This window comes from Morone saxatilis, unplaced genomic scaffold (assembly GCF_004916995.1).
Source record: "Morone saxatilis isolate NCDOM2014 unplaced genomic scaffold, NCSU_SB_2.0 Contig22, whole genome shotgun sequence".
NCBI classification, from domain to species: domain Eukaryota; kingdom Metazoa; phylum Chordata; class Actinopteri; family Moronidae; genus Morone; species Morone saxatilis.
Genome location: NW_023339785.1, coordinates 12169674 through 12183794, shown reverse-complemented (window position 1 = coordinate 12183794; position 14121 = coordinate 12169674). Strand labels below are relative to the sequence as shown.

General features: G+C 42.7%; 2 protein-coding genes across 3 annotated transcripts; one reads left to right on the top strand and one right to left on the bottom strand.

Annotated features, from left to right (window-relative positions):
* Nucleotides 1–2248: 2248 nt before the first annotated feature.
* LOC118333251 (serine protease 23) lies at nucleotides 2249–6178 on the top strand. Its single transcript, XM_035668810.1, has 2 exons — nucleotides 2249–2563; nucleotides 4391–6178. Exon 2 carries the CDS (start codon nucleotides 4399–4401, stop codon nucleotides 5548–5550), a length of 1152 nt encoding a protein of 383 aa, XP_035524703.1. The 5' UTR covers nucleotides 2249–2563; nucleotides 4391–4398; the 3' UTR covers nucleotides 5551–6178.
* A 488-nt stretch (nucleotides 6179–6666) lies between these two features.
* Nucleotides 6667–13220, bottom strand: cfl1 (cofilin 1). Of its 2 annotated transcripts, none has more exons than XM_035668811.1 (4): nucleotides 13066–13220; nucleotides 9558–9868; nucleotides 9386–9462; nucleotides 6667–7666 (listed from the first exon to the last, which is right to left on the bottom strand). In XM_035668811.1, exons 1-4 carry the CDS (start codon nucleotides 13066–13068, stop codon nucleotides 7554–7556), a joined length of 504 nt encoding a protein of 167 aa, XP_035524704.1. In that variant the 5' UTR covers nucleotides 13069–13220; the 3' UTR covers nucleotides 6667–7553. The 2 variants fall into 2 exon arrangements, with proteins under 2 accessions (XP_035524704.1, XP_035524705.1); XM_035668812.1 differs by lacking the exon at nucleotides 13066–13220 and adding an exon at nucleotides 12042–12194.
* Between the last annotated feature and the right edge of the window lie 901 nt (nucleotides 13221–14121).

The following is a 14121-nucleotide window of genomic DNA, read 5'->3' as shown; positions in this document are numbered from 1 at the left end:
TGATTTTGTTAACTTTGGATGGAGCCAGGCCCAAAATGTCTAACTATTCCTTTAATAACTGTATCAATCGGTCCTGTATAATTTTACAGTTTGTGAGCAGAAGAGTGAAAAGAAGAGGATGGAAAGACAGTAATCTACAGAGAAACAGGGGCCAAGTTGCTCAATGCCAAACACACACACACACACACACACACACACACACACAGAAAGGAAATCTCCTGAGCTCGCTCTCTCTAGCAGAGAGACAGGCAGCGATACCATCATCACACACAGCGTGCTTACAGAGTTACACATTTACACCTCTCTGGCCTTCTGCCTGCCGCCTTCCTTCCCATCCACTATGATTTCCCTCTATATTTCTGAGGGAATATACCTTACAGTTAATCTGTCAACACTACACTGTTCACTGTGCAGGAACAGAACCAGCTGAAGATTTTATTACAGAGATGAAGAGCAGGTCCGATAGGTGTTTCCTCTGGGGTGACATTTGCTCTGAGGACAACAGCGGCCACATTGTGCCGACAGCCTGACTTGTGTTCTTGTTGGGAGATTCCTCAGCATTCCTGAAAGCACTGTCGCTGTGACTGGGAGCTCTGTTTCGGCACCCCTGACGCTTCAACACACCCAATGGGAGCGACGCTTGCACAGCTTCCCAAATTCCACAGGTTAGCAGAGAACTTAAGTGAGAGATGAAGGTCAGGCAGCAGAAGACGAGGAGGTGAACGCTGCTGCCAACATGCCCCAACAGTCCTCTGCCTGCCAGCTAAGATCTCTGAGCGTAGAGGAGTTGGTCTTCACTTCTAGCTATCATGACTCTTGGCATAGATAATAATTGCTATACAGAAATGCCAGAAACAAGACTTTTCTTGCTTGGGTGTAGCTGTAGGCTGCAGATGAAAGTGCCAAATGCCTGATATGAAGAAGAATATAAACACTTATGATCTGTAACTGAGTCATTAAAGAAAAAACATTCATCAGACATGTTGATTCACTGAACCGAAGATGTTGCAGTGAATTAAAGACTTCAGTTGAACAATATGACAGTGTAATGTCTGGTTGCTATGAAATTTTGTTCAGACATTCACGTCCCCAGAGGAGGAATTGTAATGATCTTTGGTGATTTTTCATGAGATATCCTGACAAGTATTGGCTAGTTTGCCATGAAATGAGACACAGATCTCCACGGTGAATTAAACTATTGAACTTATCCAATTAAATGTCTCAGACTCTACAGGAGGGATCATCACACAATATTTTACAGACATTTATGGTTCCCAAAGAACAAATCCTAATGACTCTGATGACCCCCGGACTTTCTGTCTAGCGCCACCATGAAGTTGAAGTGGTAATGAACTATTTGACAGATTGCTGTAAAATGTGTTACACACATTCATGTAGGCAACGCCTCAGGATGAATTTTATTAACTTTGGTCATTCTTTAACTTTTTATCAGCCACTTTTATCAAGTCAGATATTATAATAGCCAATACTTTTTTTCACAACCAAATACCTACATAGATTACAACATTCCCATCAGCCCCAGTTGTACTCTGTGTTCATTGCTAATTAGCAAAAGTTACCACGCTAACATGCTAAACTGAGATGGTGAACACGTTATATTTATCTTTTTAAATTGGTCTATAATCTCATTCTGTTAAAACAAATCATGAGAAAATTGTAGTAAAATACCAGCTCAACTAAAACTATAAGTGTGTCTAAAGCAGTAGTTCCCAACCTGCGGGTTAGGACCCCCAGTAGGGGTTGCCAAAGCTTCACAGGGGGTTGCGAAGCTTTCTTTATTTTAAGGCGTACTAGAAAACTTGAAAAATATATATGGCAGGCCTATAAATCAGTGGTTGGTTCACTTCTGTAAAGAAAAAGGTGGCCAAGCATCAGGGACAAGTAAACACACCTAGTAAGTCTGTATAATTGTTAAAAGTGATATTTAAAAAATACACAACCAAATGACCGTTACCATGGCTGTAGATGATTTGGCCTAACAAACTTATTTATGCACAAACATTTTCATAAATATCAATTTGTCTGTAATTGGTGTAAAGTCTGATTTTGGCCACTCGTTTTGAAGCCTGTATGTTAAAACACAATCTAAAGTATAAAGTGTGAGAATAAGCAGTGAGGGGCTTTTATCACACTGTTACTGTCCACCCTCAGACGGGCGGAGGCGGGGCGTTAGGACTGTGAGGCAGGACGCTTCAGAGAGAGTCAACACTTTCTTCTCAGACCAGAGCCTTTTATTTGTGGCTCTCTGTCTGAGCTGTGCAGGTTGCAGAAGAGGCGCTGATCGTCCGGACATCCAGAGCGACTCAGCACATGGCGCTTTATTTGTACAGGCTGTAAGTTAAAGCAAGAGCAAGAGTTTTCCTTCTGGAGGACAGGCACGGAGATAGATAGAGAGAGAGAGAGAGAGAGAGGAGGGAGAAACTACCTGCCTGTCACTGGGGATGAGGAGGAAAACCTGGGAAATGATCCTGAAGGACTCGTCTGATGGGGAGGAAAACCTGAGTGGGATGTAAACACGGACCATTGATCTCTAAATCAGGAGGTAATGTATTATCTTTAGATTGGGAAGTGTCACTGCAGGCGTCCCACAGGGCAGGGGGGGTTGGGAAAGACCACCACTGCTGTATTTGCAGGTCTTTGCATGAATAAAGGTAAGAGCTTTTACAGCCTCATGTATCCAGATGATTATTCAGGACAAATGTTACATGGTCAAATATTAAATGTGAACTCTCTGTATAGGTTTCAGGTTATAGTAGTCATAGTTTTCTTCTCTCAGTCTGTTTTATACTGTTTCTTTGTCCCAAAACTCTCTTTAACCATCTTCCCTGTTAATATTTAAGGGGAACTGAGGAGGCAGATGTTATTGGCAGCTGAACTTCAGTTGACTTTGTTGTATATGTATATCAGATAAGATAAGATCACATTTAGATGCTGAACAGGTTTTTTTTTATAGGCTTCAGACTTTGGTTCTGGATTCCTTCCATGTTTTACTGAAGAGTAAAGTTTATATATTTTCCCTTTTATATATGCAATACAATAATTGTAGAAATATTCATTTGCACTACTTTTTGCTTTCCAAGGATGCACCATAATCTTAAAGTTACTGCGGCATCCCAAAAATCCTCACTCTGCCACCATCTTGCCTCGAGTTATGTGTTGTCACTTTTGCACAGGGATGTCTTCTGGATCATTTCCCTGTGGTTTCCACCAGAACGAGCCATTAAACCCAGAGGAAGACCTGTGGTTTTTGGGTTGAGAGCTTGACAATTTTGTCTTAAGAGTCAAACAATGTGTTTCAACACTGAACTGGGCTCTGAAAACAGTTACTGCTTGGCTTTACATCACCAAACACAGCCTTGTTGATACACTGCTTCACCAGCCAATTTACCACTTAGGATCCTCTGTAACTGCCACAGCTGTCATGTATCTGACACACCAACATGGAAGGAAATGTGTACTTTCCCTGCTTACAGCAACTCCTTTCTCTAACTCTGCCTCCTTTGTAGCTCCATATAAAACAGCACATAGGTGTGCGGACAGGCCCCACCCTGTCCTTTGTTAGGAATAATGCTCTGTTTCGCCGCCGTGCCTCGACTTGTTTCTTTTCACTTTTTACACACCTGCTCTCTTCGTGCAATGAGTGCCTCAGGGTCCACAGCCTTTAGAAGGGATCAAGTATCTCCTTGTCCTTGCTAATCTGCCCTGAAAGCCCCACGTACACTGTGAAGTAGTTAATGTTTGATGGAAAACAACTTCTTACCTCTGAGCTTCGACAAATATTTGATTGGAGGGTATTTACTGTAAGCTCCACAGCTCTTGTTCACCTCGAGTCAGCTTGTAATGAAGAATGTCTCGTAGATCAAGTCTACTAACGCGTTTTTACAATGATGTTTCAAGTATTCACACACTGCATATCTTTCCCTTTTAGAGCATTGACCACTCAGTTTGTTCTGGCCTCTCAGCTATGTCTGTGGCCCCTTTGCTTTATCTTTAATTAAACTTTTCTTCTTTCAGAATTCGTCTGTAACTTTTGTTCCAAGCAGACATTAAAATGCTTGTGTCCATTAGGCTGAAATCCTATTTTCCTAGTAATCTATATTGTAGGAACAAGTGGTTCATTGTTGCCTTGCCACACCAGATGAAACTCAGACCGACGTTGCAACATTAGATTTGGCAAGCTGACCTCACTAGCATAGGCTGTGATTTACAATCAACAATCAACTGTGACAGAGTCCAGATTTATGGGGGATTAGTTTGTTTGGGAATGTTTTCCACTGTTGCTTTCTTGACAAACATGTAGGAATTCATGCAATCTCTCAAGCATAAGCGGTTTTTCTCATGTATGTGATTATTTTCTGTGTCACTGCAGTGTTTTCCATGATGGCGCCACGTGAGAGCTCCCTCCTGACTCACCTGCTCCTGCTCCTCCAGCTCCTCCTCCCTCTCACCCTGTCCTTCCTGCACCCTCCTCACCATCCGCCGGTCCACGTCCCCACGCTGGTCCCTCACGCACCGACGCCTCTCATCCGCTCTCGCTTCAGCGCTCAGACTCAGCTGGACTTCACCACTCACTGCAACTCCAGCTGCTTCCACAGAGGAGAGCAGGAGGCCCAGAAGGAGCAGCTCACGGAGAAACTGGCCTTTGAGACTCTGTACGCCGACGGCTCTCGCACTCTCACCACTGTAGATGTGGAGGGCGACGAGGAGCTTGAAGGGGATACTGATCAACCGAGGAGAGGACTGAGAGTGAAGCCCAGGCACAAACGTGTGAGGCGGCAGATCTACGGAGCAGACGGACGTTTCAACATCCAAGGTGACGACTTCCTGTTGGATTACCCTTTCTCCACAGCCGTGCGGATCTCCACCGGCTGCACCGGCGTTCTCGTGTCCCAGCAGCACGTCCTCACGGCTGCCCACTGTGTGCACGATGGGAAGGATTATGTGAAGGGGGCCCGGAAGCTCAGGGTGGGCTTCCTGATTCCTCCGTCCATCAACAGCACCAAAGCCGGCCTCACGTCTGCCAAGAAGCCTCTGGTCCGCTGGGTGAGAGTGAAACGTACCCGTGTACCAAAGGGCTGGATCCAGGGCCCTCAGGAGATCAGCATGGACTTTGATTACGCCCTGCTGGAGCTGCGTTGGCCTCACAGACGTCCCTTCATGAGGCTCTCCGTGGCTCCCTCCTCCGATGACCTGGCAGGGAACCGCATCCACTTCTCTGGTTTTGACAGCGACAGATCCGGGGAGCTGGTGTATAGGTTCTGTCCTGTGGAAGAAGAGTCCAGCGATCTGATATACCAGCACTGTGATGCTCGCCCTGGAGCCAGCGGTTCTGGAGTGTACGGAAGAGTGTGGGACAACAGTTTGGAGCGCTGGGAAAGGAAGGTCATCGGCATTTTCTCTGGACACCAGTGGCTGGAGATAGATGGGGAGAACCGGGATTACAATGTGGCCGTTCGCATCACTCCTCTGAAGTTTGCTCAGATCTGTTACTGGGTGCACGGTAACCGACTAGACTGTGTCCAGGACTGAGAATTACAAAAGCAGGACTAAAAGACGAGGAGGAAGTTTTGAAAGTGTTGTATGAAAAACACAAGAAAGCACAAAGTGACTGAAACAAATACAGGGTGAAATGTTTAATTTTCTCTAAAGAAAGAAGAGTAAAACAGGATTAAATCCATAAATAACACCCTTCGGTGATTCACCACTAGAGCAGATCCAGTTATTACTCTCCTGTGTTTAATTTGCTCCCTGTAACCTCTGGGCCTATTAAACAAATCTGCCTGTGAGATCATCACCACAGCATCTTTTAATATGCCCGCAGTCAGATTAATAACACACTCAGTGTTTCCATAGTATTAACATAAACCTTTTTTTACAAGAGGGAAAGTGTGTGTGCAGAGTGTGTCAGTAGCACCAGATTATTTTCCTTCTGTGGATGACGGCTGTCTATTGACATTTTGCCTTTACAACCATCTTTTAGGATTGTTTGGTATTTTTAAAGCTCATCCAGGATCAGTTTATTGGATACCACTGATGCCTTTCAACCTAGTTTCAGCCGACAGTATGCTCTTCTCAACGTGGGCCGGAGAAACGAGAGTGTTAATTTTATTTTTTTGAAAAATGCTTGATATATTTTAATAAACAGAGATTTATAACAGCGTCTGTGTCAATTGTCTTGACTTGGTTTCAGGAGTGGTGTTGGGGACCCCCGTGTGGTCGTAACAGGCACTGCAGCATGGATGGACCTGACCACCAGTTTGGTTTAAATGGAGTTTAGAGCTGAATAACAAATTATTATTTCAAGAAATAAATGTCGTTTTTTTTTGGTAATAATATTTCCTAAGTTCATAAGTCTTACATGAAACCAAACTGAACAAGTTAAAATATTAAAACTTTGCATTTAGGACATTGTGATGGGCATGTTTAAAAATATTTTTAGACATTTTACTGACAGAATAGTTAGTGGATGATAAAAATAAATTGGTTTCAGCCATAATTTAATTTGAATCAGGCAGTTTGTGCAGTAAAAAAACTTAAATGTAGGACTTTAAAATGGGCGCCATCCACCACAACCACAATACTATAATAGATTATTTTCCCTCACATGTAATTTCTATAAAGTGAAAAAAAGAGCAGAACAAAATCAGTAGTTTAGTGCTTTTTATTAGAGATAAGGAGACGATACAAAACATCCACCATTCAATATTCAGTCTTAACTCTGACCGCTGGTCTTTCATATACACATCGCTCCCCATCAGACCTTCATAACACCAAAGTTTTTAAATCAAGAGGATCCTGGTTTTTAACAGGTACAAGGAATGTTGTCTGTTTACTACATCAAATGCCATGGTTTTATGACCCAGAACTGGAAATAAAAAGGAATCACTCAAGTTTTGGAATTTGCATGTTTAAAAAGAAAGATAAAACAATGGAATAACAAAACAAAAAAAGAAAAATATATATATTTAACCGTGTTCCCCCAGAGAAAGTTGTTACATCTTGTGCGATCAAGAGTGAATTAGTTCATACTACACCTAGTCTCAACTACACACACTTACAAAACTTAACTAGAAGTTTGGCAAAAAAATAAATGTAGTTGGAACAATTATTTGTCAGGATTTGATTGTTGGAAAACTAGTTTTTTTTTTGCCTGTCCCTTTCTCTGCAATCATTCAAATGGAACCCGGAAAGAACAAAACCCTGTCCTTAAACATGAACAATATGTGTATTTCAGTATCATCATCCTTCCTCAGTTGTATCTTAATGTTTTTTTTCCTTAGTATGTGTTTTGTTCATATTCTTTATGTTGCGTGAACTGGAATGACAGTCTGCATTTGTGGAATTTATTTATTTTTTTTTGTCTGTCACTTGAGCCCAAACCCACCCACAATATCCCACCCAGAGAGTCCTGCAATTGGTGCTGGTTCTGCTTTTGCCCTTCTCCAAACCACACTGGAATGAACAGCTAAACCCAACAGATGTGTCTGAAAGGCCTCGATCGAAGCCAGAGAGGGGAGAGGGAGGGGCAATATTTATATAGGGGCTCCTTCCAGGCTGACTACTGACGAGCCGCCGAGCTTTTCTGCCAGGGTGTGCCGGTCTTTGAGGTCTTCCAAACCGTTCCCCTGCCACTCGTGCTTAATACCTGAAATAAATATTTAAAAAAAACATGTTAGAATTACAATGTTGTACAAGTTTTCAGACAAAAATAAATCTCACTGCATCACGTTTATTAACAACATATCCTTTTAGTACGTCCATCTGGTGAAAACAAAATCCTCCCTCGTGGTAATTTAAATTGTCATAATAAAGTACAACATATGAAAAAGTATAAAGATAAAATATTGGCCTATTCAACAAACTGTACCTTACCTGAATAAAGGTTTATGCAAAATAGAAATCTGGTTCAGTACGCAACTTATACAAATGTGATGCAGAAACTTGAAGCCACCAGTGCACAGACACTGAGAATGGACTGTACAGTGAAGTAGGAGACATGATGGGGTAGAAGAATACTTAAGGATTTTAATGTGGAAATCAGACACATACATGTATGTATGGTCTTAATAGAGGTCTGAAGGGGATCTTTAATTAAGCAGTACAAGTGCTTAGATCATATGAGTCTGTCCTACATATCCATAATATAAACATATCCAAATATACAAAGAGGTTTTGTAGGTGAGCAGCCACTTTGTGGTGTATATTGTGAACACTTTCTGGTGAAAAGCAGCATTAGCTCTGAGATAAATAAAGCATGGAAGCAGACTATGAAAACATTTTAGGGAATATGGATAGAAAATAAAGGCATTTGTTTATTGTCATTTGTTTTGTGTGCACATGTTTATTCCAAGCTCCTGTGAGCCACCTGTCCACTACAAACAGTTGAACTGCGCCATGTCTGGACATGACGGAGCATGTTTTTGATAACCGTCTGTCCCTTTAAAAACACAAACCCTCCACTGACCTTTCAATGGAACTGCTGGCAAACTGTACAAAACATACCACTATTGTTGCTTCAATGAAAGCAGAAATCCCCTCTTTCTTTGCGCAGCCTTAAATGTTTTCCTTTGAACAGTATGTACAGTATTATGGATGAATGACTGTAGGGTGGGAAAGAGCGTGTATAAACTTTTACTGGCCCTGGGTCATCGGTTATGTCACAACCCCGTTTGCACTCACATGTTTACAATTAGATATTAGTATGGGATTATGATATTTAAAATAAATAAAACAAGAAATACAAAAATGTTCCCTATGAATCATTTATTTATATCGACTCAAACCTTAATTAAATACAAAAAACTGTAGGTAAAAGAGGAGAGAAATGGACGGCTAGTTAAAGCGAGAGATTATGTTTATGTAATGACGGTTTTTAGGCAGCATTTACTGTCTTGTCCACAAGGGGGCAGCGGAAGAATCTATTAACACTATCAAACAATTTCCTATTTGAATATCCAAAAGACCAGACGCTATGTTAGCATTCATTTGTGGTTGTGATTCTGGCCACCTCCAATATTCACTCTCCATTCAGCTCCAACAGGCGGCTAAATGCTCCGCTACATTCACCAGATAGTTGTGCTGCTGTGTCCGAAAACAACGCTATGAGCAACGAACCAAAAGATGCTCTTTAAAACTGACTGCAGATTGACAAGTGACAATTCTCGGTGGGTTTGTCATCTGACTCACTGTTAATAGAAAAATACTGATTAGTTCCGCTTTAAGTTACGGTATAGACTGGGTGTGGTTATGGTTGGCGTTTATGTTTAGGTAAAAATGTTTGCGCCTGCAGCTTTGTGATTCTCAAAGCGTTTATCCATCAACAAAACCACAATATACATACATACCTACATAAACAGCTATTTACCTTCAAATTTTCTCTTGATTGCATCTTTTGAGCTGGCATAGATCATCTTGCTCTTCAAGGGGGCACTTTCTGGAGCCCTGTGAGTGGGAGGAACAAAGCCATTAAAGCCAAATGTTGTCTTGTCTTCAGGACGGTCATGAACCATTTAATGTGTGATAACGGTTGCCCTCACCAGAAGATAAAGACCAGGTCCTCCTTCTTTGTTTCTTTGGTCTCATAGGTGGCGTCATACAGGGCGTAGCGGCAGTCGTCTGGGGGCAGCATCTTCACAAAGTGCTGGTATGGGTCCTGGACGGTGGTTCCCAAGTCACCCAGCAGGATCTCTTTGCCATCATCCAGAACAATGTTCTTGAGGTCCTTGCTGATGCAGAACAGAATGGCCTTCTTCCTCTTCCTCTTCTCATCCTCGTTCGCCTGAGCCTTACGCACCTTCATGTCGTTGAAGACTGCGATAACTTCATCTGTGACTTTCACACCGGAGGCCTGCGTAGAGAACAATCTGTTAACTCAGAGTTTAATGTATTTACAGTTTAACATGGCAGCCGCGATCACTGCTACTGGCCATGTTTTCTTCCAAACTAACACTGATGGGTTTTAAATTAAATAAAAAAAGGCTTTACAGGGGATCTAACAACATTGCTACAACACTGAATTGTTCTTTAATCAATGGATTGATTTGGGCAAATATCATGTAAGCTCCACACTGTTAATCCGTTAATTGGTTTTACTATCTCAAATGTGAATATTTGCTGTTTAAGCAGAAACATAATATTAAACTAAATGCGTCCTGGTGTTGAACTGCCGGTCAGACAAAAAAAAAAAAAACTTGGGCTTTTGGAAATTGTGACACAGTGACCCAAATGACTCATATGGAAAATAATCAACAAACTAATTGTTAGCTGTAGTCCTGCTCCACAGTCGTCTAACAGGCCAGAAGTGAGGACTGAAGCACAGTGACTGCAGACATCATGAAGCTGAAGGAGGCCTGAGAGGGCGCCATGTGACTCACACAGAGCAGGAAGGCTCCTTACCACGCCGACTGAAAAGGAGTAGTGAAATGCTAAAGGTGTGGCTGTGACTAACTGTTATTGTGGTGGAAGATTTATATTGTGTAATGCAATCTGAACATTTTATCATTATTGTCAGCAAAACAGCCTTTTAATTCCATTTATTATTTGAGGTCAGACTGTAAGAATACTGAAGGACAGAAATAAAATGTGTGGCCAGCACAGCTTGTCCAAAGTCCAGCTCGAACATGAATACTAATAAGTTCAGCTAACAGGTGTGTCAGCTGAGCCTGTGACAGTGACGAGACCAGAAGGTATAACACATTACATCTACGCTGTTTGTGCGAGCAGAGGAGCAGCCATGTATCTCTACCATAAAAGATGACCATGTGGGTGAGGGTGCGGTCAGGAGTTAAGTGTTTCAGTGCAGGGTTCAGTCACAGACAATGGGGCTTCTGTAGAAATATAGAATACAAGTCACATCGCAGAGTCACAGCTGCTGCGTAAACTCACTCAGGTCTCCTGACTCTGCTTAAAGCACTCCATCACAGGGAAATGCAATCTCAGGAGAAGAAAACTGCTATCTACCAGCAATGTGTCAGTGGAAAAAAACAGACAACAATGAAAAGGAAATAATGGGCAGGAAAGACGGAAAAGGAACCCCACTGCAAAGCAGCAGAGGCAGGCGCCGTGTGTTTACTTAGGGCGTAAAAGACCTGTTCGAGATAACAGCGCATTTTAGAGTAATAATTAACCAGCAAACAACCTTACTCTCATCAATAAACATCAATAAAGTGTACCAGATATTATAGATATCCCCCCCCCCCTTTCACTGCAGCAAGGTCTGTTTCCAAAACATCTGCTGAGGTTTACAAATTTGTATTTTCCCTTTGCATACGATATAGCACATGACATGTATCTCGCTGTGCTCTTCCTCTATGATGACGTTGAGAAATGACGACCATATTCTTTGCATGCATCACTTTTCTGCACACAAACACGAAATTACATCTGTTAAGTCAACAAAGTACCTTTGTTTCTACTTCTTCCTCCTCCCCACTGCCTTGTTTTGGCCTAATTTGCCAGCTACTTTATATTCTGGTTATTTTTTTTGTTGCAGCCAGTATCACTATGGTGATTTACTCACCTTATCTAATCTTAACCATGGATACTTCAAAAAAACAGAAGTCAAGGGTCAGGTGACTCAACACAAACCTAGTCAGTCTAAGTCTTGAATTCCTCCACACATTAACAGTTAAGATTACAGGCCTCACACTATTATCACACAGGCCTAATGGGATTATACCCAAACTGACAATAAAAAAAACCACACAGCAAAGAGGAAGTGTGCAGCGAGCAGATGTCTGTTAACAGCTCACTCAGCAATTAAAGGCAATAGCTGGACTTTAACAAAAACTTAAATAAAACGCATTAAATGACAGACAAAACTGTGTTTTTTGTTGTTTATGTTTCACTGACGCTGAAAATAACGCATAATACGTCGTATCCGTATATCTTATGTTTCTGTAATGTTTGATGGTTATATTTGAACAAACACGTTAATCCTGGTCGGTATTGTATAGTAGTCTAATGACGTGACGGCTGTACAAATTAGATGCGCAGATAAAAAAAAGATGCGCAGTACCGACCGTGAAGACCCGGACACCGCGGCCCGTTAGCTTCAGCTAGCGGGTCCAAACAGGAGCCGAACCGCCGACTCATAAAGTGACGATTCACTCAAATATCTGACACCTTTAACTTAAAACACGGAGGAATGACCGCACAGCAAGTGGTGGTGGAGTGAATCTGACGGCGGGTTCGTTATAATACAGCACCAAACAAAATGGTCTTTGCACCAAATTCAGGGTGGGGCCATGAATGCAGCACACGCACATGTGAGCGCTAGCTTGCTATATAAGGCGAAGCTCGACTCGACCGGACGGTTCGGTGTCGATTCATTCATTTGTGTCACTGTACATCGGAATAAACATATAAGTTGTCCATGTGGTGTCCCCGGGAGTGAGCAGGGACCTGGTCTGGAGGTCGCAGTCGCCCAGTGTGTGTAGTACTGCTAGCTGCGGAGCCGTGTACAGACAAAGAAACACAAAATCACAGCTAGCGCCATAATGGTGTCATCTTCTGTCGGTGCTAACGGAGCTAGCTCTGCTAACAATACCGACAGACAGACAGAGAGACAGACAGACAGGCAGCCCGGGGCGCTGCTGCACCTGTTTATTCTGTGAGAGCATCGACGACCACAGGTGAAACAACGTGAACACGATGCGGCGCAAACACCGACCGGAACCTTGCTGCTGTCTGTCGGTGAAACACGGAGAGAGGAACGAAATGGCGCCAGTTGTTTGGAGCCGTTGAGTATTTAATGCGGTTCGACATCAACACTCATAAAACAAACGACCGCCCGGTGAATTGTGTCTGAACGCGATGAATATAAAGACTATAAAGTATTGTTAGCCGCCCGGTTCGCTCACTAGCACCGGCACTAGCTGCTGCTGCGGCACAGCTCCGGTTTACGAGCTACGTTTGATGCTCAAAGTGAAACAATCCTGAATAAAACCAGCAGAAACCTTCTCCAGACCGCACACACCTGAAGACACCTGAACGCACCTGATCGATCCGTGTTTAGGACACAGCGGCAGATAAAGCTCAACCTACCATTGCAGTAGCTGTGAGTCGGTCCGCGTCTGTAAACTGAATGACTGTGATGAAGATGATGATGATGAATTGTCGGTCTCGCTCACACACTGGATACACAACGTGAACGCGCCTATAAAGCGCGAGCCCGGCTAGAGGGCAGTGCACGAGCGGGAGCGCCTGTGTGTGTTGACCCCGAGCTCCCGGTTGTGTTGTTGCTGGGCGGTGTTTAGTGTTCACCGCCTCATCCGGGAGCTTGTGACGAGACAAAGAGGGCCGCGTGTCTGATTATTGATTAATTAGCTTTAGTTTGATGTTTTTATACACAAATTAAACAGGTAATGTAACAAAAGAGACCACTTTTAAGGTACATTGTAACGTATTGTACACCACTGTTTTTAAACGTGACACTAATCGACATCCGTTTGAGGGAAATAATATTTTGCCTTTTAATTTCTCTTCATATACTTTTTCTTGATATTGGCACGTTTCTTTTAATAAGTTGATATCGTTTTTGTGCCGGCGGTAGGCCAGCGTGAACAAATCAAACATACCCGCTGGTTAGCGGAGAGCATCATGGGAATGTGTGTTTGGGTATTATTTGAATAAAGCTACAAATCCCCGATAACATCCGATGTTAAATATTATAAAGAGAGATTTAATAGTGCTGCTCGACGTACAACTACCATTAAGATTATGATTAAAGCTTGTTGATGCTCTGCAGCCGCACCTTTTTATTTAGCTTTTATTGTAACCTGTTACCATTAAAATATATATATATATATATATTTAATACGTGTTTGTAGCCATTGTTGTGACCAACGCTGTAATTTCCGTATCGTCCTGAACGCATCACCCCGATGGCGTGACGTGAGATTAATAAGAGTCCGTTGTGTTTTAACCGACATTCAGCAGCCAGTCGGGCTCAAAGCGGGTTTAAGGCTGGAAGGAAATTCTCCGCCATCCCTCTCTCTCTCTCTCTTTCTCTCTACCTCCCTCTCTCTCTCTCTTTCTCTCTCTCTTTCTCTCTCTCTTTCTCTCTACCTCCCCCCCTCTCTCTTTCTCTCTACCTCCCCC

Excerpts from the sequence above, each read along its gene's own strand:
- LOC118333251 (XM_035668810.1), top strand. The coding sequence starts at position 4,399 with ATGATGGCGCCACGTGAGAGCTCCCTCCTGACTCACCTGCTCCTGCTC.
- cfl1 (XM_035668811.1), bottom strand. Across the intron at positions 9,463-9,557 it reads GACCTGGTCTTTATCTTCTG|GGCTCCAGAAAGTGCCCCCT; the intron begins GTGAGGGCAACC and ends TCCCACTCACAG. Across the intron at positions 7,667-9,385 it reads AATCAAGAGAAAATTTGAAG|GTATTAAGCACGAGTGGCAG; the intron begins GTAAATAGCTGT and ends TATTTATTTCAG.